The 19,131-nt window shown below is 56.9% G+C and overlaps 3 protein-coding genes across 7 annotated transcripts in view; 2 read left to right on the forward strand and 1 right to left on the reverse strand.

Moving 5' to 3' along the window:
- Positions 1-3,892: 3,892 nt before the first annotated feature.
- Positions 3,893-11,864, forward strand: CCDC124 (coiled-coil domain containing 124). 3 transcript variants are annotated; one of them, XM_058163670.1, is made up of 5 exons: positions 3,893-3,941; positions 7,224-7,400; positions 9,376-9,565; positions 9,725-9,836; positions 10,317-11,864. In XM_058163670.1, exons 2-5 carry the CDS (start codon positions 7,242-7,244, stop codon positions 10,519-10,521), a joined length of 666 nt encoding a protein of 221 aa, XP_058019653.1. In that variant the 5' UTR covers positions 3,893-3,941; positions 7,224-7,241; the 3' UTR covers positions 10,522-11,864. The 3 variants fall into 3 exon arrangements, with proteins under 3 accessions (XP_058019653.1, XP_058019654.1, XP_058019652.1); XM_058163671.1 differs by lacking the exon at positions 3,893-3,941 and adding an exon at positions 4,298-4,518; XM_058163669.1 differs by lacking the exon at positions 3,893-3,941 and adding an exon at positions 4,570-4,855.
- Positions 11,865-14,617: 2,753 nt separating this feature from the next.
- LOC131188377 (basic salivary proline-rich protein 1-like) lies at positions 14,618-15,775 on the reverse strand. The gene has a single exon (XM_058163616.1). It carries the CDS (start codon positions 15,773-15,775, stop codon positions 14,618-14,620), a length of 1,158 nt encoding a protein of 385 aa, XP_058019599.1.
- Positions 15,249-19,131, forward strand: part of KCNN1 (potassium calcium-activated channel subfamily N member 1) — a 37,846-nt gene continuing 33,963 nt past the window's right edge. For 2 of the 3 annotated variants that reach the window (XM_058163664.1, XM_058163666.1), the window contains exon 1: positions 15,252-15,399. The gene's annotated coding sequence lies outside the window, so the exon portion shown is untranslated. Of the gene's footprint in view, positions 15,400-19,131 lie in introns of all 3 variants that reach the window. The other variant, XR_009152776.1, reaches the window with a different exon arrangement.

Consider the following 19,131-nt stretch of genomic DNA (forward strand, 5'->3'; position numbering starts at 1 on the left):
TGCCCCTCCAACACTTTCACCCTTTTCTCAAAAGTAGCAAAAGTAGCAAGTGGTGAAGAAATGCCGAGACCTCCTTTGTGGTCAATTTCTGGAAGTTCACGGGCTTTCCTAAGGAAGGCTGGGAACTGTAGTTTGGAGACATGTAGGGTTAGAGAATTTTTGCCCATGTGATAGTTGGTCCTTGGAGGTTGTCCCAGATGCCTCCTGCCAATCTTTGACCCAGCTCAGCTCCAGGAAGGAAGGGAGAAGGTGCAGAAAAGGGTGACCCAAACCATGTCGGGGGCTGCTGCTCTTTCCCCAGGACGACACTGGAGACCCTCCTCAAATGTAGGCCAAATCTCAGGCCAAAGGGGACCCTCCCTCAGAAGCCACAGAGATAAGAGGTGGGAAGTCTCTCCCTGAAGAATTGTCTCAGCCACCAATGGGGCGGGGGGGGTGGGCTTTAAAAGAAGGTGTCACAATGGAGGGAGGGGATTCTTCACAATGACCACAGGGTCTCCAGCCCACTTGATAGAGTTGAAAACTGTCCCCTGCCCACAGAAGAACACACTAAGCGAGCCCTGCTCAATCGGGCCAACCTCTGTCCGACACCTGGCTCTCCCAGGAGCCCAGAAGAGGCCCTGGGGGCTCACAAGCAGCATTCCGGGGGACCCAGCCCCTTCCATCCTCGTTCCCCTTCAAGGCTCTTTGCGGTCCTACTGCCCTGAGACTCAACAGCTTGGCTGCCGGGGGTGGAGATCTCCAGCACGTTGGAACAGGATGGCCGGGGGAGTTTTATGCAAGCCCAGAGAGACCCCCTTGGGTGGAAGCACAGGAGCAGCTAGGTCACTTTAAAAGGGGGGCAGCAGCCCCGGTGTGGGGCCGGTAGTGTCTTAGCCGTCTGCTTCGTATCAGCTCCTTAGTGGCAGAAGGGTTTTCTCAGGACCCCTGACCACCTTTCAAGGGGATGCTTCAATTTTCCTGATTTATCTTGGATCCTGGTCTGGAATCTGAGAACTTTCCTGCTTTCCCATTCAGAGTTTTGGCTGGGTAACACCCCCCCCCCCGCCCCAGCTGCCCCCAGTCCCAAACTGCAGCGGACGAATGTAGGTCAGATGGAAACACCACACCCTCCCCTGAAGTACAGGGGTGAAGTGGGGTTCTATGAGGAAACTCACCAAAAGTACTTTTAGTGGAAACCACCTGCTTCGCAGAAGTGGAATTTATGATGTTTAAAATAATGTTTGGAAAATGGCTTGAAACGAAGGCTTGGCAAGCCCCATCAGCCAGGTTTCCTCCTGCCAATCTCTCTTTCTCTCTCTACACAGAGAAAGAGAGACACTCCCGCACAAAACAGCCTCCTCTTTACCAGCCCTCAAGGCTCCTTCCTGGTCTTGAGTTTGGTGGAAGAGCCAGTAGGAAGTGCAATAAATTATAGGCATCTTTTTAAAACTAAATTTGATTGTTCTGTGCTTTTTCTGCAGCCTCTTTGCCATTGCAAAGGTGTGTCCTTAGGCAGTTGTTTCTTGCAAATGGGCACGTTTGGTCCTTGGGGGTCTTGAATATTCAGTGCCCCTCCAGATTGGGTGCGGCAGTTCTGTGTCCTGTTTCTCACAGCTCTTTGAGCCACGCAGAATATCCACAGATAAGTTCCTGGGGGCATCAGAACCACTAAAAGCTGAGCCCTACAGCTTGCTTGTCTCTTTCTGGAGATCTCCTGATGGAGACAGATGAGCCGGAGAATGGAAGGTCTTGATTTTTCCCCTCTCCAACCTGCAAAAGCAGGAAAACGGTAAATATTGGCCAATTGGATCTCCTGGTGGTCTCCTATCCCGGTAAAGGCCTGCCCCTTTATTAAGGCAGCTAGGATTCTGCAGGTCTTGCGGGTATCCAAGCCAAATGTGCTGACCAATTGGCCCCCATCTTCACCCATATTTTCAATAAATCACTAGAGATGTGCTATGTTCCTTCTTGCTTCAAACGCTCTACCATCATCCCAGTGCCGAAGAAGCCCACCATCAAGGAACTGAATGACTACAGACCAGTTGCTCTAACATCGGTAGTCATGAAAACCTTTGAAAGGCTAGTGCTTTCCTACCTGAAAACCATCACGAATCCGCTCTTAGACCCCTTGCAATTTGCATACCGAGCAAATAGATCAACAGATGATGCTGTTAATATGGCTCTGCACTACATCCTACAACATCTTGAGTCTCCAAAGACCTATGCAAGGGTCCTTTTTGTAGACTTTAGTTCAGCATTCAATACCATCATTCCAGACATTCTTCTAACTAAGCTAAACCAGCTACAGGTACCGGAACAGACTTGTAAGTGGATCACAAGCTTCCTAACAAACAGGAAGCAGCAGGTGAAGCTAAGCAAGATCACATCAAATACCTGTACAATTAGCACAGGGGCCCCCTAAGGCTGTGTGCTCTCCCCACTTTTCTTCTCTCTGTATACCAATGACTGCATCTCCAATGATCCATCTGTTAAGCTACTGAAGTTCGCAGATGACACAACAGTGATTGGTCTCATTCGAGACAATGACAAACCGCATATAGGCGAGAGGTCAAACGACTAGCCTTGTGGTGCAACCAAAACAATCTGGAACTGAACACACTCAAAACCGTAGAAATGGTGGTAGACTTTAGGAGAAACCCTTCCATACTTCCACCTCTCACAATACTTGACAACACAGTATCAACAGTAGAAACCTTCAAATTTCTGGGTTCTATCATATCGCAAGATCTCAAATGGACAGCTAACATCAAAAACATCATTAAAAAAGGACAACAAAGAATGTTCTTTCTGCGCCAACTCAGTAAGCTCAAACTGCCCAAGGAGCTGCTGATCCAATTCTACAGAGGAATTATTGAGTCTGTCATTTGCACCTCTATAACTGTCTGGTTCGGTTCTGCAACCCAACAAGAAAAACACAGACTTCAGAGGATAATTAGAACTGCAGAAAAATAATTGCTACCAACCTGCCTTCCATTGAGGACCTGTATACTGCACGAATCAAGAAGAGGGCCGTGAAAATATTTACAGACTCCTCGCATCCTGGACATAAACTGTTTCAACTCCTACCCTCAAAACGACACTATAGAGCACTGCACACCAGAACAACTAGACACAAGAACAGTTTTTTCCCGAAGGCCATCACTCTGCTAAACAAATAATTCCCTCAACACTGTCAGACTATTTACTGAATCTGCACTACTATTAATCGTTTCATAGTTCCCATCGCCAATCTCTTTCCACTTATGACTGTATGACTATAACTTGTTGCTGGCAATCCTTATGATTTATATTGATATACTGACCATCAATTGTGTTGTAAATGTTGTACCTTGATGAACGTATCTTTTCTTTTATGTACACTGAGAGCATCTGCACCAAGACAAATTCCTTGTGTGTCCAATCACACTTGGCCAATAAAATTCTATTCTATTCTATTCTATTCAAAGTTGCCCTTACAACTGTCTATATAGGACTGGTGGAGCAGTCTAGCGGGCAACCAAGCCGTTACCATGACAACGGGTCCTCGTAAAATAGAAGAACTTGGGTTCGCCCATGGATGGGGCAAGACTTCGCAGCGAGAGGTACGCAAGCGCAGAGAAATCCACAAGAGGACCGCGCTGGTGGCCATCTTGGCTAAGGGCAACTCCTTTGTTCCTGATCCATTTTTACAGGGACAACGCTCAAAAGGCTTCCCAGGAGGGGGCAAGACCATCTTGTTTCTCCTCCTTTCTCTCCGCGCGGAGAGTCAGGAAAATGCGAAAAAAAAGGGAACGGCGGGAGAGAGGGGAACGCAGCACGCAGATCTGAACTCGGATAGGAACTGCCCTTAACAAACATGGCGGCAGAGGGGCGGAAGCCGCCGGGCGTTTCCGCCCTGAGGGGCGGGACGCGCTGTGACGTCCAAAGGCTGCGACTTCCCCCGGCGGCGGCGGCGGCAGGTAGGGGCTGCGGTGGGTCGAAGGAGGGAAGGTGCGGCCTGTCCCGCCGGCCCGCTCGGCCTCCGCTCCGCCGGTGAAGCGGGGCCCGGGAACTGGGGCCTGGGCGCGGCCGGGAGGGTCCCGCCGACCCTCTTTCCTCCCCGGGGAGCTCCGATAAGGATCCCGGGTGGGGCCTCGAGGCCTCTTTCTCCGCCTCTGCGGGAGACTACGACTCCCAGGATTCCCCAGCCAGCCTAGCCGGGGGATCCTGGGAGTTGTAGTCCCCCGCCCTTAACGCCGCAGAGAAAGACTCGTCTTAAAGCCGGATTAAAATGGATCCGGATGAGCAGGAAATAAAGGGTGAACCGTTTCGGATCCCTATTTGGGGCCTGAAGCCAGGAGTCGCTTTGGAGGGGTGGTTGTTTGGGGATTGCTGGGTTTCGAACTCAGAACAGGCCCTTCCCACTTGGGACGGAGTTGAATTTGGGGTGTTTTTCCCACTGGAGAGAATGATGGTGTCTGTATAGGGGGAGATTAAGTAGGGTTGGAGGTGACCCCACAAGTCATCCCATCCCACCTTCTGCATCCTACAGGAAAGGTAGTTTTGCACCCCCCCCCCCATGGCCGGCCTCTTCTGGACACCTCCCCCCACTCCAGGGACCCCCCCACCTCTTTGAGGGGACTGGCCCACTCTCGTGTGGATCCTGCCTGCAGAGGTAGTCCTCGCTTTACAACCACAGTGGAGCCCCAGATTTCCGTTGCTAAGGGAGACGTTAGTTAAATTGAGTTTTGCCCCATTTTACGGCCTTTCTTGAGTGAATCCCTGCAGTTAAGTTAGTAACATAGCTAGTAAGTGAATCTGGCTTCCCCATTGACTTTGCGGGTCAGAAGGTCGCAGAAGCTGATCGCGTGACCCCCAGGACACGGCAACCGTCGTAAGTATGAGCCAGTTGCTAAGTGTCTGAATTCTGATCACGGGGGGGGGATGCTTCAACGGTCATCAGTGTGAAAAACGGTCATAAGTCCATCGCTTTTTTTTCAATGCCCTTATAACTTTGAAAGGTCACTAAACGAATGATTGTTAAGCTGAGGTCTACCTATAAGGAGATATTTCCATGGGACTGAGCGAGACATAAGTAGCTGTAACATGCAGCTGTTATTTCTGGCTTCTATTCCCCTGGAGAAGAGTGGCTGACCCCTGGATGGGCCTGAACCCAGCTATCCTGCCTCTCCTCGGCCTTTTCCTCCAGGCTGGACCTTTGGGGGAAAGCCCACAGAAGCTTATAGAGCAGGGGTGTCAAACTCGAATTCATCGAGGGCTGCATCAGGATTGTGTTTAACCTCAGGGGTGTCCACACCCACAGGTGTGTCAGGGGCACCTGTGGTGGCCAAGTGCTAAGGCAAAACTTCCTTCAGAACCTCCCTCTCTCATAACCCTTCCTTCCTTCCTCCCTCCCTCCCTCCCTCCCTCCCTCCCTCCCTCCCTCCTTCTCTTTTCTTCTTCCTTCCCCTCTTTCCTTATTTTTCCTTCCTTGCTCTCTTCCCTTCTTCCCTTCTTTTTCTTTGTCTTTCTTCTTTCGCTTTCTCCACTCCTGTCCCTTCTTACATGCTCAAATGCAAAAAGGGAAACATTTCTTCTTTGGTTTTGTTTTTAGTTTGTTTTGCTAGACCCTCTGTCATTGAAAACGGAGCTCGGGGGCGGGGGACACCTCACATGCCCCATCCCGGGGGGCTGTTTTTGGCCATGATGGCCTCCTGCAGCCCTCTGACACTGAAAACGGAGCCCCACCTGAGCACTGCGGGCTGTGCTGTTTCTAGGGTGGCCCTGTGGGCCAGATCTAAGCACCCCGTGGGCCGGATCCTGCCCACGGCTTTGAGTTTGACACCCCTGTTATAGGGGCATCTCTCCTAGAATGATAACCGGGAAGAGATCGCAAGGCTTATCTGTACAAGTGGTCCTTGACTTAACAATAATACATTCTTATGACTGTTTTCCGCACTTACGACCATGGCGGCATCCTCACAACCACGGGATAAAAGCTCAGGTGCTTGGCAATCAGCGTGTGTATTTTGGTCATGGGATCACTCCCTGCATCCTTCCCAGCCAGCTTCTGGCCAAGTCAGTGGGAGAAGCAGGACTCACTCAACAACCCCCAGGGCTGCAGAAATTCACTTAATAACCACGGTCGTCCCAAAGTGCATGTAGCTAAATGTCTGTGGAGATTCTTCCAGGTCTTCCAGGTCCTGGTTGTCCCAGAGGTGCTTTTTGAGGAGGCAACTGGACTTCCTTTGTTTTTCCTTGAAGACGTTTTGCTTCCCATCCAAGAAGCTTCTTCAGCTCTGACTGGATGGTGGGGAATTTATATTCAGTTCCAAGAAGGTTCCACATCCATTTGCATTCTGAGGACGCGGATAAACCCCCAAGTGGCCTCAAGGACTCTCAGAGAGGGTGCTGACAACCAGATGACACCACCATTCAGTCAGAACTGAAGAAGCTTCTTGGATGAGAAGTGAGACATCTTCAAGGAAAAACGAAGTCCAGTTCCCACTTGAAAAAGCACCTTTGGGTTAACAACTGTAGCAAAAAAAGATTGTACAATGGGGCACCACTCACTCAGCAACAGAAATTCTGGTCGTAATTGTAAGTCAAGGACCAGCCATATTGCATTTGTAATTATGTATATTTATGCCATATAGTTTGAGTTAAAATACACCGAAATTGCTACTTATTTCTTTTCAAGTTAAATAAAGGAGGAAAAAAAATCCAAGATTCCCAAGCATGCTGGCTCAGGATGATGGGGGCCGTCACTCCTCCCTCCCAAGGCAGCCTGTCAGACCTGCCCCAGCTTGGTGCCTTAGGAAGGAAAGACTCTCAACTCCATTTGTAGGGAAAAGGTTACTTTTACTAAAAGCCAAGCGGTTCCAGTAAGCAAAGCCAGAACGAAGAGAAAATCCCTGGTTAACTTCCCCTTCCCTGGTCCCCCTTCCCCCCCCCCCCCAAAAAAAATCTCTCCCTTGTCCAGTCACATTTAGAGAAGATATTTTGGTAACTGTCCCTACAGGGGTTGGTTAGATGGATAAGGGTTGCAGGCTATTCCCAGGTCCGTGGCCTTGGGATGTCTCCGGACTGGAAGTCAAGATTGCCTTCGGTCTCTCCTCCTCCTTTCAGTTTCCCCCCCCCAACGCTCCCTCCCCCCCATAGCGAACGGTAGACTGGCATCTGGCGGAGCGTAGGTGTGAGTGAAGGATGGCAGCTCCGATGCAGCCCCTTTAACTGTCTTCTGTTTCTGGCCGGCTGCGCAGGTGTGAGCACCCTGCGGGATGCCCAAGAAGTTCCAAGGGGAGAACACCAAGTCGGCCGCTGCTCGGGCGAGGAAGGCCGAGGCCAAGGCGGCGGCTGATGCCAAGCGGCAGAAAGAGCTGGAGGATGCCTTCTGGAAGGACGAGGATAAGCACGTCATGCGCAAGGAGCAGAGGAAGGTAGCCCGGATGGCTTCCTCGCTCGGTCCAGAGGGAGAGAGGGAGGGAGGAAGGCGGGCGAAAGGGCTCTGTGGAAGGGGAAGTCTGGCGGCCAAAGGCTCAGGTGGACCCAAGGCAGCCCAAGTGGCTCTTCCCGTGTCCTGCTAGAGGTGTGGCAATGGGAGGATCCTGGGATTTCGTGCTCTTGGAGCATGTCTGGGTTGAACCCCGGCTTTGGAATGTGGAAATTCAGGAATGCTGCGGGGCAGAGTTGATCTTTGAGTGACAGGAAGGCCGAGAGCTCTGGAGAACAGACCTGGGTTTCAGGCAGTGCAGGCTGTAGCAGGGCTCCCTTTGCCGGACTGCTTGGCAGGGCCCGTTTCCCGGTGTGCAGGTGGACAAAAAAGGGATGAGGCAGAAGATGTTCTGCCCACTGAAGCGAGAGCCCTTTGCCAGCCCACCTTGTGCCGCACCAGCTGCTTCTCCCAATACAGCCCCACACCATGGATCCACAGCGCAAAGCTTGTGCTCAATGCCCTCCCCCATCCAGAGGAAGTTGGCCCCAAACTTTATGGCCTTTCGGAAGGCCCTCAAAGGTGCTTTTTCCAAAGGCAACTGGGCTTTCTAGGTTTTTCCTTGAAGACATTTTGCTTCTCATCCAAGAAGCTTCTCCAGTTCTGACACAGTCTTGTTCTTAGCGCTATCCTCTATCATCATCTGTTATCATTTTTATAATAGGTTTTAACTGTTGGTGTTATTGCCCACTGCCCTGAGTCACCTTGTGTGAAATAAGCAGCCAGATAAATCTGATAAAAAAATGAAGTAAGAACTGCAGCTTGGCACTTCATAGTGGGTGAGGTTATGCTGGCATCTGTGCCAACAGGCCGAAGGGGGGCAAGGAGGGGGCATGGCCGACTGACTCAACTGAAGCTTGGGCAGGTGGAGGGATGAGTTGAGGAAAGGCTCTGCCGAGTTCAGAGTATGGCTCAAGGAACAAAGGCAGGCATGCTGCCCCCCCCCCAAGCTCAAAGTCCCCCTCATCTCCACCCCCCAACTGCCAGCCTCCAAAACAGACTACCTGTCAAGGCACCCTTGAAAAAGGAAACTCGAACTCAGAACCCTGTCTCTGAAAGAGTTGGGAAAGAAATGGTGTGTGTGTGTGTGAGAGAGAGAGAGAGAAAAAAAAAAGATTTGCAACTCTTGGAGAGAAGAGGAGACCTTGGGGGGAATCTGTGCTGTGCCCTGGAGCCCCGCCAGCCGCCTCCAGCCAGTTGGGCAGAACAGCAACTTCAGCCCTGGATCTTTCAAGGCCTTGTAATGAGCCACGGACTGAGGGTTACGTGTCGGGTCAGCAACCGCAGATGGATTTTTCTCCATGATGGTCGTGGGTCCTTATCCTTGCCCTTGAGGAGATAAAAAGGCTCCCTTTGGCCTTCAGGGGCTGGAGAAAGACATCCGGGGGCCCTGAGCCGCCTTCCCGACACAGAGAGCACCAGAAGCCTCGGGACCACCTGGGCCGGCTGCCTTGGTGAGGCCACACTTGGGAACAGGGAATCCAATGCAAAGGCGATGTGGAGACTCTGGAAAGAGGGCAGAGGAGAGGGAAAGATGGACCCCTGACTAGAGGAGGAAGGGGAGGAGGTGGTGATACGGCGCAGAGAGACCGAGGCCAGGAAGTCTGAAGAAACTTGGATTGAGGTTCATCGTCTGTAATGGCCAGATTTTGCAGGCCTCTGCAGGGCCAGAGAAGCAGGCGCCCGCCTGGACCCTGTGGCCTCTGGGGGCCCTTGCAGCCCTGGGGGCAAGGAGGGGTTTGCCACCTCTGTCTTAGATCGTTCTGCCCCCTCACCTCCAGAGCTCTTGGACTACGGATGCCGAGGGGGCCCGAGAGGGTCATCTATTCAGAGGTGGGTTTTTCCTGACCGCCCTGAATGCCAGCCGTTCTTTGGGGGGGGGCTGTGATCTCACACGAGGTTCCCTCCATCTCTCCCCCCAGGAGGAGCGGGAGAAGCGCCGCCTGGAGCAGCTGGAGCGAAAGAAGGAGCTGCAGCGGCTGCTGGAGGAGGAGGATGCCAAGCTGAAGGGCAAAGCGCCCAAGTCCCCCGGCCCCACCAAGGTCACCAGGGCCCAGATCGACGAGGCTCTCCGGAAGGAGCTGAAGGACAGCACGGACACTGCCGGTGGCGGTGAGCAGATCCCCAAGGACCGTGGAGGGGGAAGGGGCGGCTGGCCGGGAGACCCGAATGCTGGGCACGGAGGTCTTCCTTGTGGGGGCGGCTTCCCCCACCACCAGGGGGGCCGGGGAGGGTTTAACCCTGCCGTTTCTCTCCTCCTTCCTCCTGCAGAGAAGCCGAAGAGCCACCTGGAGGTGCCCTTGGAGGAGAACCTGAACCGGCGGGTGCTGGAGGAGGGCTCAGTGGAAGCCCGCACCATTGAGGAGGCCATCGCGGTGCTCAGGTGGGGCTGGGCGGGTCTCCTGGGGGCACGGGGTGAGCGCCTCCCTCACAGTCAGGGGTCTCTGGGGGCCCCTCACCAGTGGAGCGGCTGCACAGGCTCCTCTTCCGCTAGCCAGGTTGGCATGTGGGGCCCCTGGGAGCCTTTGAGGCTGTGGAGTGAGGAGGGCATTGCCCCAGTAGAAAGAGCAGATCCCTGTGCTGCAGGTCCCCTCCCCTCTCTAAAAAGGGCCTAAGGCTGGGGGTCCACACTCCACCTGGGAGGCTGAAGAGGGTCTGTGGGACCCTCAGCAGCCCTGGGAGCCCCTCACAGTTTGGGAGCCTCCTTTCCGGATGGGCTGCAAAGTGGCATCCAGGCCAGGGGTGGGATCGTGAGGTTCCTCTGCTGGACGAGAGGAGGCCTGGGGATGGGGGCCTATGCTGTGGGGCGGGCCAGGTGGGGATGGGCGCCCCTCGCTCACCCTGCTGCCACCCTTCCCCGCAGCGTGGCCGAGGACCCAGACCGGCACCCGGAGCGCCGGATGAAGGCGGCCTTCTCAGCCTTCGAAGAGGAGACCCTGCCCCGCCTGAAGCAGGAGAACCCCAACATGCGCCTGTCCCAGCTGAAGCAGCTGTTGAAGAAGGAGTGGATGAAGTCCCCCGAGAACCCCATGAACCAGCGGCACGCGACCTACAACAGCCAGAAATGAGACTGGGGGGGAGGGCTGCTCCACCACCTCCCCAGCCCCTTCCAGGCTACCCCCCCCCTCATTTCCCTTCCGCTCTTCCCCACTTGCTCTGGAGGGCTATTAGGGCCCCTTGGGAATGGGGCAGGGAGGGCCCCAAGAGCCCACTCAGCCCCTGCACCCTAGCCCCTATTTCCTGGCTGCCTTCCTGAGCCGGTGGGGAGGGGAGGCCGAATTCAGAAGGCTCCCCCTATTCTTCCTTGTACCGCCCCCACTCCTGAAATGGGCAGCTCTGCTCCCCCTCCCCTCCGTCCAGATATCTAGCCCAGTGCAGGGAGGCTGGCTGCACTGCAGCTCCGCCCCCTCTGTTCTGCCCTCCTGAAGACCCCCTTGACTGCTTCAGCAGCTCCCAGCCCCCCACTTGAGGTGCAGGCTTGCCCCCCCTTCTGCAGATGGGGTCAGGATTCTGGCCTGGGCCCCTCTTGCCTTCCCCACCCCAGGAGGGGACAAAGCTGGTCCTCTTTCGCTCTCTCCCAAGACCCCCAGTACTTCGGGTACCCAGAGGGCCACCTTCTGCCCCTTTCTCCCCCAAAGGGCCCCTCACCCCGTGGCGGAGGGGAGGCAGAAGACCCCTGCCTCTTCTGCTGATGTGGGAACCCCGAAGTATCTTCTTCCCTGGGCTTCGGTCTGCCTTGGTCTCTGTGCCTGCCCCTTCATGACTCCAGAAATGGAGGTCCGGGGATGGGCCAGTCTGGTCACTGGGTCTTGCATCCCCCACCCCACCCCAGAAGGGCAAAGCCTTTCCTAAAGAGAGTGGGGGGGGTTCCCCTGGGGATCCTGCTGCTGCCCTGCTGGGTCGGTGCCAGTTTTCGACCTCTGGCTGTGGGCCTGCAGTGCCCCCTCCTCCCCCCTCCCTCTTCCTCAGTTGGGCTTTGCACTGCAGCCCTCCTCCCACCTCTGGCTGCTCCTGGCCCCTCCCCTTCCCCCCCAACTGTCAGAGTGCCATTTGCCTGACTTGAACCCTCAGCCAGCTGGAGCCTTTTGGGCAGCTGGGGTGGGAGCCACCGCCTCACTCCATGCCAGGCAGCCCCCAACCCCTGCTGGCCTTTGCTGTCCCACCATCAGAACAGGCCCTGCCCATGTGTAAGTACACCCCCCCCTTCCTATCTCCATGAAGGGTCTGGCCAGTCTTGTTCCGCTTGGGCCTTCAAAAGACCACCTGCAGGGAATGGGGAGGGGGAGGGATTGTGCTGACTGGCCGGCCCCTCCTACTTTGCCGCTTCTTACGTGTTCAGGGAAAGTTCTGGACTTTTAAAACATGGACAGATACCTCAACCCCATGACAAAATAAAGAGAATTGTGCCCGCCTCTGCACTCCACTGCTCTCTCCCCTAGCCGGGCAGGACTTGCCAAGCTGGTCTTTGACTTCATGGCTTGAAAGGCAGGCAGCACATCCCCCCCAGGCCTGACCTCACTACATCAATCCCCCCCCCCAACAAACCCCCTGAGTGCTAGAAGGGGGGGAGCAAAGCCCCAGAACAGCTGCCTTCAATGCAGAAGGATTAAAATGCTATTGCCTGGAGGTGGCACTGTGGAGGGTTGCCCCCCCCCCCTTTCCCCAGCAGCACCTTTCTGCGGGCTGGGCTGGGTTTCTAGTGACCCCCCCTGCAGCTCCCTGGGGGGTGCTTCTTCCCCTGTGGCTCCTGGCAGCAGCCCTTCTGCAGATGTGAACTTGGATGGGGTGGAGAGGGTGGGGGCCATGGCAGCAGGGGCCCTGCACCACTCTGCCCCAGGATCTTGGCCCTTCCAGCCCCCCTCCCCACCCCTGCGATGCCTGCTTGGACGGTTCCCTCCTCCCTCTGCTGTGTGGGGGGGGTTGTGAAGATGATTGGCACCTTACACCAGCCCTCCGGGAGGAAGGCGGAGTGGTCCAGGTCAGCCTTGTTGTCATGGCAACGGGGCATCTCCCTCTGCAGAGTCGCGGGGGGGGGGGAGAATGGGGGAATCCGGGCGTGGGTGGAGAGTCACGAGGCAGCGGGCGGGATTCCTCCGCAGAGCCGGGCTTCCCCGAGCGAGACGGGGGCGGAGGCGGCGCTTCCCTGAAATGCAGACGGGCGGTGGAGAAGGGGGAGCGGGGGCGCAGAAACCTCCCGCAAAGCGGCTATTCTCGGCTCCTTGGCTGAAAAGGAAGCGCTTTCACTGCGGGGACCCCAACTGTCTCCCGATGCCCCCTCCCTCCTTTCCTTCACAACGGCTGTGCGGGGTCGGGAGGATCCCCCTGGGCAGTCTCCTCCCAAGCGCGGGGGAGGGGCGATGCGGCGCGAGCAAGGATTTCGGGAAGTAGCCTCGGCCGAAAGCGGACTTTCGGGGGTGGGGGTCCCCATCCACGATGCAAGCCCAGCATCCCTTCTCGACGAGTCCCCCGGCAAGCGGGGCTTTGGGGCTCCGGAGTTTCGGGTGGTGGAAGGGACGGGAGGCGCTCATCACAATCGACCCGGTTCGGCCTTCTCCGAATCCTGGTCTGGGGGGCCGGGGCAGATTGCACCCCGGGAGCCGACCACCTCGAGAAAACAGAAGCTGCTGCGGGCAAAAAGGCCCTCGGCTGGGCGTCTCTCGGGGATGGGAAGCCCCGAAGAGGGTCGCGGACTCCGGGGTTGCAATTCTCGCACGCAGCGCCCCCTCCCCCACTCGCGGCCGGCCTCGAGATCCCAAGGAAGCCGTCTCCGGGGGGCCTGCGGAGCTGGGTTGGCAAAGGTGCCGCTGGGCGGCAAAGACCGCCGGCCCCTGGAGGCAGCTATGGGCGCCGGGAGTCGCCGGCCCCTCTTCCTCGCACACCCGGGGGAGAGAGGAAGGAAGTTCGGCCACAGCAGGACTGGCGCTCGACTTCTCTGCCCCTGACTCTCCAGCCCCCCACCAGCTGCTACTCCAGCCGCGTTTCTGCAGGGGGGACTACACTACTGCGACCCCAAAGAGACCCGCCCCCCGTTTCTTCTCTCCACCAACCCCCCCGGGGGCCCTTCGGCAGATCCGCGCCGCCTTCCTTCCACTGTCGAGGAAGCCGGGAGCGCGGCGGGGGGGCAGATGGGGTGGCAGCGGCCTCTACCCTGGAAGGGCCGGACCGCCGGCTGAGCTTGGGGACCCCGGGAGCCCCCCAGCCGCATCTCCCACGCGTGAGCGCTCAGGAAGCCCCCGCCCTGCCGGCAGCGCTTCTCTCGCCCGTCCCGTCCCGTCCCCTCCCCTCCCCCTCGCCTCTGATGCTTGCGGGATCCTCCTGGCGCGGCCTCCCCACCCTCCACCCCGCACGGCGGCTCAGTTTCTGCAGACTGGGAGCCAGCTAGCTAAGCGGCGGCTCTGAGGGGGCCGCCCTTGAAGAGTATTGGGAAGCGGAAAGGCGGTGGCGGATGGGTCGCTGTGGCGCTCCCTTCCTGCCGCTGCTCTGCGCTGGGCTCCCGGAGGATTCAAACTGGAGTTGCCACCCCCCGCCCCTGCAGACCCCGAGGGGGCGCTCCCATTGGGCGAAGGCTCCTTGGGTCCGACCCCGCGGTGGCCCTCGCCCTGGGGCTGATGAAACGGGCTCCCCCGCTCGGGCTGCCAGGCCGAAGGAGCCCCGTCGCTCGGCTGATCAGTTTAGTGATGATGGCGGGGAACCATTTTCTCCCCATCAAAGTCAAGTTTTCGTTTTATGGCAAATCGTTTCGGGCCGAAAGGAAGGCGCGTCTTCCGTCCGCTCTTCGCTTGCACAGAACTGGGCTGCCGGGAGTTTTGGCTGCACGCGCCGTGCCCGACGCGCCCTCCGTGGGCGGCCTGCGCTGGGGGAGGGGGGAGGGGGCAGAATTCGGCTTGCTCGTTTTGAGACGGGAATAGCGCGCCCTGCCTGCCTCCGTTGAGCGGGAAGGGTCGGGCTGGGCTCCAGTACTTCGCTCGGGCGGAACTCGGTTCTGACGGCGCCGGTTGCGCTTTGCAGTCCTCTCTGCTACGCCCGAGTCTCCCGCCCCATCTCCTTCCCGGGCGCAGCCTCCGCCCCTCCCGAGCCCCGTCCGCTTTAGCCCCTTTGTTCTCCCGGAGCGGGCAATCGAGGGGCAAGGGGGGGCCTTTGGAGTGGGAGCCCCAGCAGAGCCGTCTAGGCCCTCTTGGCAAGAGCCCCACTCTCCATTGCGGGAGCCCCTGGCAGCTCCTGGAGCCGCCCCTTCGGCCCTCGCCTTCCGTGGCGGAGATGTTCGCGGGGCTGCTGCGGGGGGTGCGGGAGCTCCCGGAATTGCGTCTCTTGCCCGGAGCCGTCGCGCTCCTTTCCCGGCCTTGCAGCTCGCTTGCAGCGCGGAGGCTCCTGGGCGGCCCTGACCTGTCCTCGCCTCTCTCCGCCAGCCCCTCCGACGGGGGAGGCGCAAGGCCTCGGGCCCCCCACCGCTCGCTGGCTCTCCCCACCGCCGCGCTTTCCCGCGTTCCGTGAACCGGATTGCAGGTCCGGCGGCTCGGAAGACCCGCCAGCCCCGAAGAGGACCCCGACGCCGCGCCCTCCCCGTCGGCCCCTCCGCGGCTGGCTGGTCTTGCCCGGCGGACTGGCTTCTGCGGGCAGAGGGGCTTCCCCGGCGCTGCCGCTGCGGTCCCGAGGGCGGGCGGGGTCTCGGGGAAAGCCCGCCCCCGCCCCTCTCTCGGCTTCTTGGCTGGCGGGAAGGGGACCCGCCCGCCGCCCCCCTGCCTGGCCAGGCGATCCCGGGGGGGTCCCAGGCAGGGGAGGCGGAGACCCCGCCCCGCCCCCTCCCCGAGCCGCCGGCGGCGGGGCTTCCTCTCCGGCAGGGCGGGATCCCGGTTGCTGGGGCGCGGTGGGGCTTTTGTTCCCGGCTGGCGGGCTGAGCGGGCTGAGCCGCAGCGCTGGAGCCTCGCGGCGGCCGGAGGACGGAGCAGGTATTTGCGCAGGGCGGCCGGCGGGGCGCGGGGGAGCCTCGGCGCCGGCAGAGAAGGGCCGTTCGCGGGCTGCGCCTCCTCCCGTCGCGCGTTCTGGCCGGGCGGCCGCCTCGGCCTTCAGCGGCTCCGGCAGCTCAGGAGACTCCGGCGGGAGACTCCGGCTCTGCCTTGGCCGCGGCGACGGCGGCTTTTGTCCCCGGGCGACTCCGGCGCTGCCGGCCGGGGACGCCTGCTGGTCTGCGCGGCTGCCGGCTTGTGGTCGCGTCTGGACACCTCCCCACCCCAAAACAAGCTGCCCTGAGCTGTGGCGGGAGGGGCCGGTGTGAGAGTGTCGCGTTTGCACTTCGGGGGGTCTCAAGTTTGCCGAAGTTGGCATTGCCAGCAAGCAGCCCGAAGGGCCGGGAGTCTTTCTGGGGCTGCTGCTCAGGACTCCCCCGTCCTCTTCGTTGCCTCTCCCTTAGCAGCCGCCCCGGGCACTCGTGCGGGTGGTGGTGGCAGGAAACGTGCACCGCAACCTCCCCCCGCCCCAGTGACTGTGCAGCCAGCCTGGGGGTGGGGGGTGGGCGTTTTGTGATGGGATCTGTGCAGCAGCAGCCGTTCTGTTGTGGCTGGGTGAGTTGGCCCCCACTTGCCAGGGATGGTCTGGCTCTGAATAGTGCAATTTGATCCTAACGTCCCCTCACGGAAAAAGTATAGCAACTCATCTAATATAATATGCAGAAATCTACTATAGTGTGTAAGAAATATCATGTAATATAAAACGTAAGAAAAGAGCATCTCCAGGAGAAGCTAATAAGTATTTTAAAAATAATTGCTGCTCTGGAGAGTGAGAAGGGTGGCATATAAATTTAATAAATACATTAAAATGATCTCCCTGACAAATTCTCCATGCAGGCTGGGGAATTCTGGGTGTTGATGTCCATAGATTTTTAACCCCCTGCTCTTAAGGATCCCACTAATCTTGAGGTGGGAAAAACTCATTTATCCCTTAGGCACAATTTAAGGTCTCTCCAGCCTGGCTGGCTTGGAAGACCACATACCCCCAATGGGCAGATGCCTAGAGTTTGCTGGCTTTCCGAGAGTGGCCCCTTGTGTTAGGGTGGGCCTCTGTATCCCTGGCATCAGGTTCCGGCCACTTTTGGGTTTTCTAAAGGGCAGAAGCAGAAGGCAAGACCTCTGTAGGAGATGGAGGAATGGGAGGTCTCCACAGGGCATGTGAGGGTCCCTGGCCCTGAGGAGGGGCTGAGGACTTTAGGATGTAATAAAGGAGAATATTTGTAGCCCAAGGTTGAACTGAGGGGTCCTTGGTGCTCTCTGAGCTGGCTTGTTTTCTTGCAGATGGTTCATCATTGCCCAAACTTGGTAACCTCATCAGTGCTAGTGACTACTAATACAAGCTACTAGCACTCTTTCCTCATTTGGGTAATGAAACATCTGCAAGAAAACAACCGGGGAGCACCAAGGACTCCTCGGTTTTAGAATCTCCTAAGTAGAAACAGAAATCATGCCAGACGGGTGAAGGCAGAGGGGGTCTTCTCCTGAAATCCGAGGGGTGGACCCTCCCTTTCATCCCCTGGAATCTGGGCTATGACTGCTCTGAGAGAGCTCGGACTGAGCTGGAGGCTTCCTGGGAACAAGGCTTGACCTGAGACTGGTGGGTGGCCATTGGGTGAGCGGTGCCCTTGGTCATCCAGGGGGATCCAAGGCCCAGCTGGGAGAGGCAGGCCTTGGAGGGCCCCGGCTTTGCTCAGCACAAGGAGGTCTCCATAGCGCCCATTTAATCTAGCCGTTCCTCAAAGTCATGAGGACTGGAAACGGGTTGAGGAGAGAAGCCGTTGTTGGCCAGTTGCTTCACGCCCGACTGACCAGATCCTGGCTGGCTGGGCCAGATCCTTGGTCTACATTGGGACGACTGGAATCTGACTTTATTCCGTGGGGAAATGTCTGTGCAGATTCTCAGTCATCCAGGTCATCGTTGCCTCAGAAGTGCCTTCTCAGAAGGCAACCAGACTGTTTTTTCCGGAAACAAAACGTTTCGTTTCTCATCCAAGAAACATAAAACTTCACAAAACATTTTGTTCTTCTTCCTCAAAAACAGTCCAGCTGCCTTTTGAAAAAGCTGTTTTGAGTCCTCCATGGGAAAAAAAACCCAGTTTGAATGTGCCAGCTGTGAGCCAAGGCTGCCTTTCCGGCTGTGCCTGGCACGCTGGCAGCCCCACCCGGCCCCTGGGGAGTTTTTAACTGGGAAAGGGGGGGCTGGGCTTGCTCCAGCAGCAGAGGAGACCCCTCCCATTCTCTTTCCAGCCAGAGACCGCCTTTAGCAGCCCACCCACCCCAAGGGCTGAGGCTCTTTTAACCCCTCTGCCACGGGCAGGTGGGCAGCCAAAGGAGGCTGTTTTTGGACAGTGTTTGCCGTTTCCACAGGGACCGTGTCCAAGCAGGGCTACAATAGCCCCCTCTCCCCATTTCCTTTCCAGCATGTTTATTAATAGCTGCTCCTTTGTTTGGGGAATGAATGGCTGGCAGATGGAGGCTGTGACGGGAATCCCTACAGCCGCCCACTTCTGGAGGGCGAGGATAAGGAGGGGAGGGGGAGGAGGAGGAGGAGAGCAGAAGTGGCCATGCTGGGAAAGACCCTCCCGGGAGGGTTTCCTTAGGGGTCTCCCCTGGCAAAGATTCAAAACTCTTCTGGCTTTCCGACTTTGGACGATGGGCAAGATGGCCCCGTGGGGGAGTTTGGGCTGCGGCAGAGGGAGGGGACGGGTGCCCCTCTTGGCCCCTTTGTGCCCCTTCCAGCCACCTCGCATTTCTTGCTTGGGGGACCCAAATTCTCCCCACAGAGGATGAGGGCCATCGGCCTTTGGACAGGGGAAAAGATTTAAAGCCGCTCCCTTATTGTGGATATCAGTACAGGCAGTCCTCAATTTACAAACATTTGTTTAGCATCCATTTGAAGTTACAAGGGTGCTGAAAAAGTGACTTAACGACTGTTTTCCACACTTAATAACCATTGCGTTGCAGGCTCTCCAGGGTCATATGATCAAAATTTGGATGCTTGGCAACTGACATGTACGTACGCCTGTTGCAACGTCCCAGGGTCACATTTCGTAACCTTCCTAGCCAGTTCTGGCAAGCAAAGTCAGTGGGGAAACCTGGATTTGCTTAATGACTGTGGTTCACTTAACAATTGTGGCCTGAAACATCGTGAAACGGGAACAAAACTCACTTAACATTGTCTTGCTTAGCAGCAGAAATTTTGGGTTCAGTTGTGGTTGTAGGTGAAGGACTGCTTCTGTCTGCTTTTGGGTCCTTTCTTCTTCCTTGTCGATGCAGTTAAAAAACCCTAACCCTAACCCCTGACAGATTATTTTCAATTTAAGATGGCGAGTCAGATCCAAACTCAGTGAATTTAATCTCAATGAATCTCAGAGAATCTGCTTTTTTTCATGGTAAATGCTGAGGAAATCAGCCGTCCTGGCACTTTAGCCAAGGGCAGGTGGATTGATTTAATAACAGAATCACAAAATAACAGAGATGGAAGAGACCAATAGAATTAAAATAACAGAATAACAAAGTGGGAAAGGACCTTGGATGTCTAGTCCAGCCCCCTGCTCAAGCAGGAGACCCTAGTATACCATTTTAGACAGCTGACTATCCAGTCTCTTCTTAAAAATATATATTTAAAGATTCACTAAAGACAGGTCAGAAGAATGTAAAATGTACAATGTATGG

The sequence above is a fragment of the Ahaetulla prasina genome, chromosome 1 (genome assembly GCF_028640845.1).
Source record: "Ahaetulla prasina isolate Xishuangbanna chromosome 1, ASM2864084v1, whole genome shotgun sequence".
Taxonomy (NCBI): Eukaryota; Metazoa; Chordata; class Lepidosauria; order Squamata; family Colubridae; genus Ahaetulla; species Ahaetulla prasina.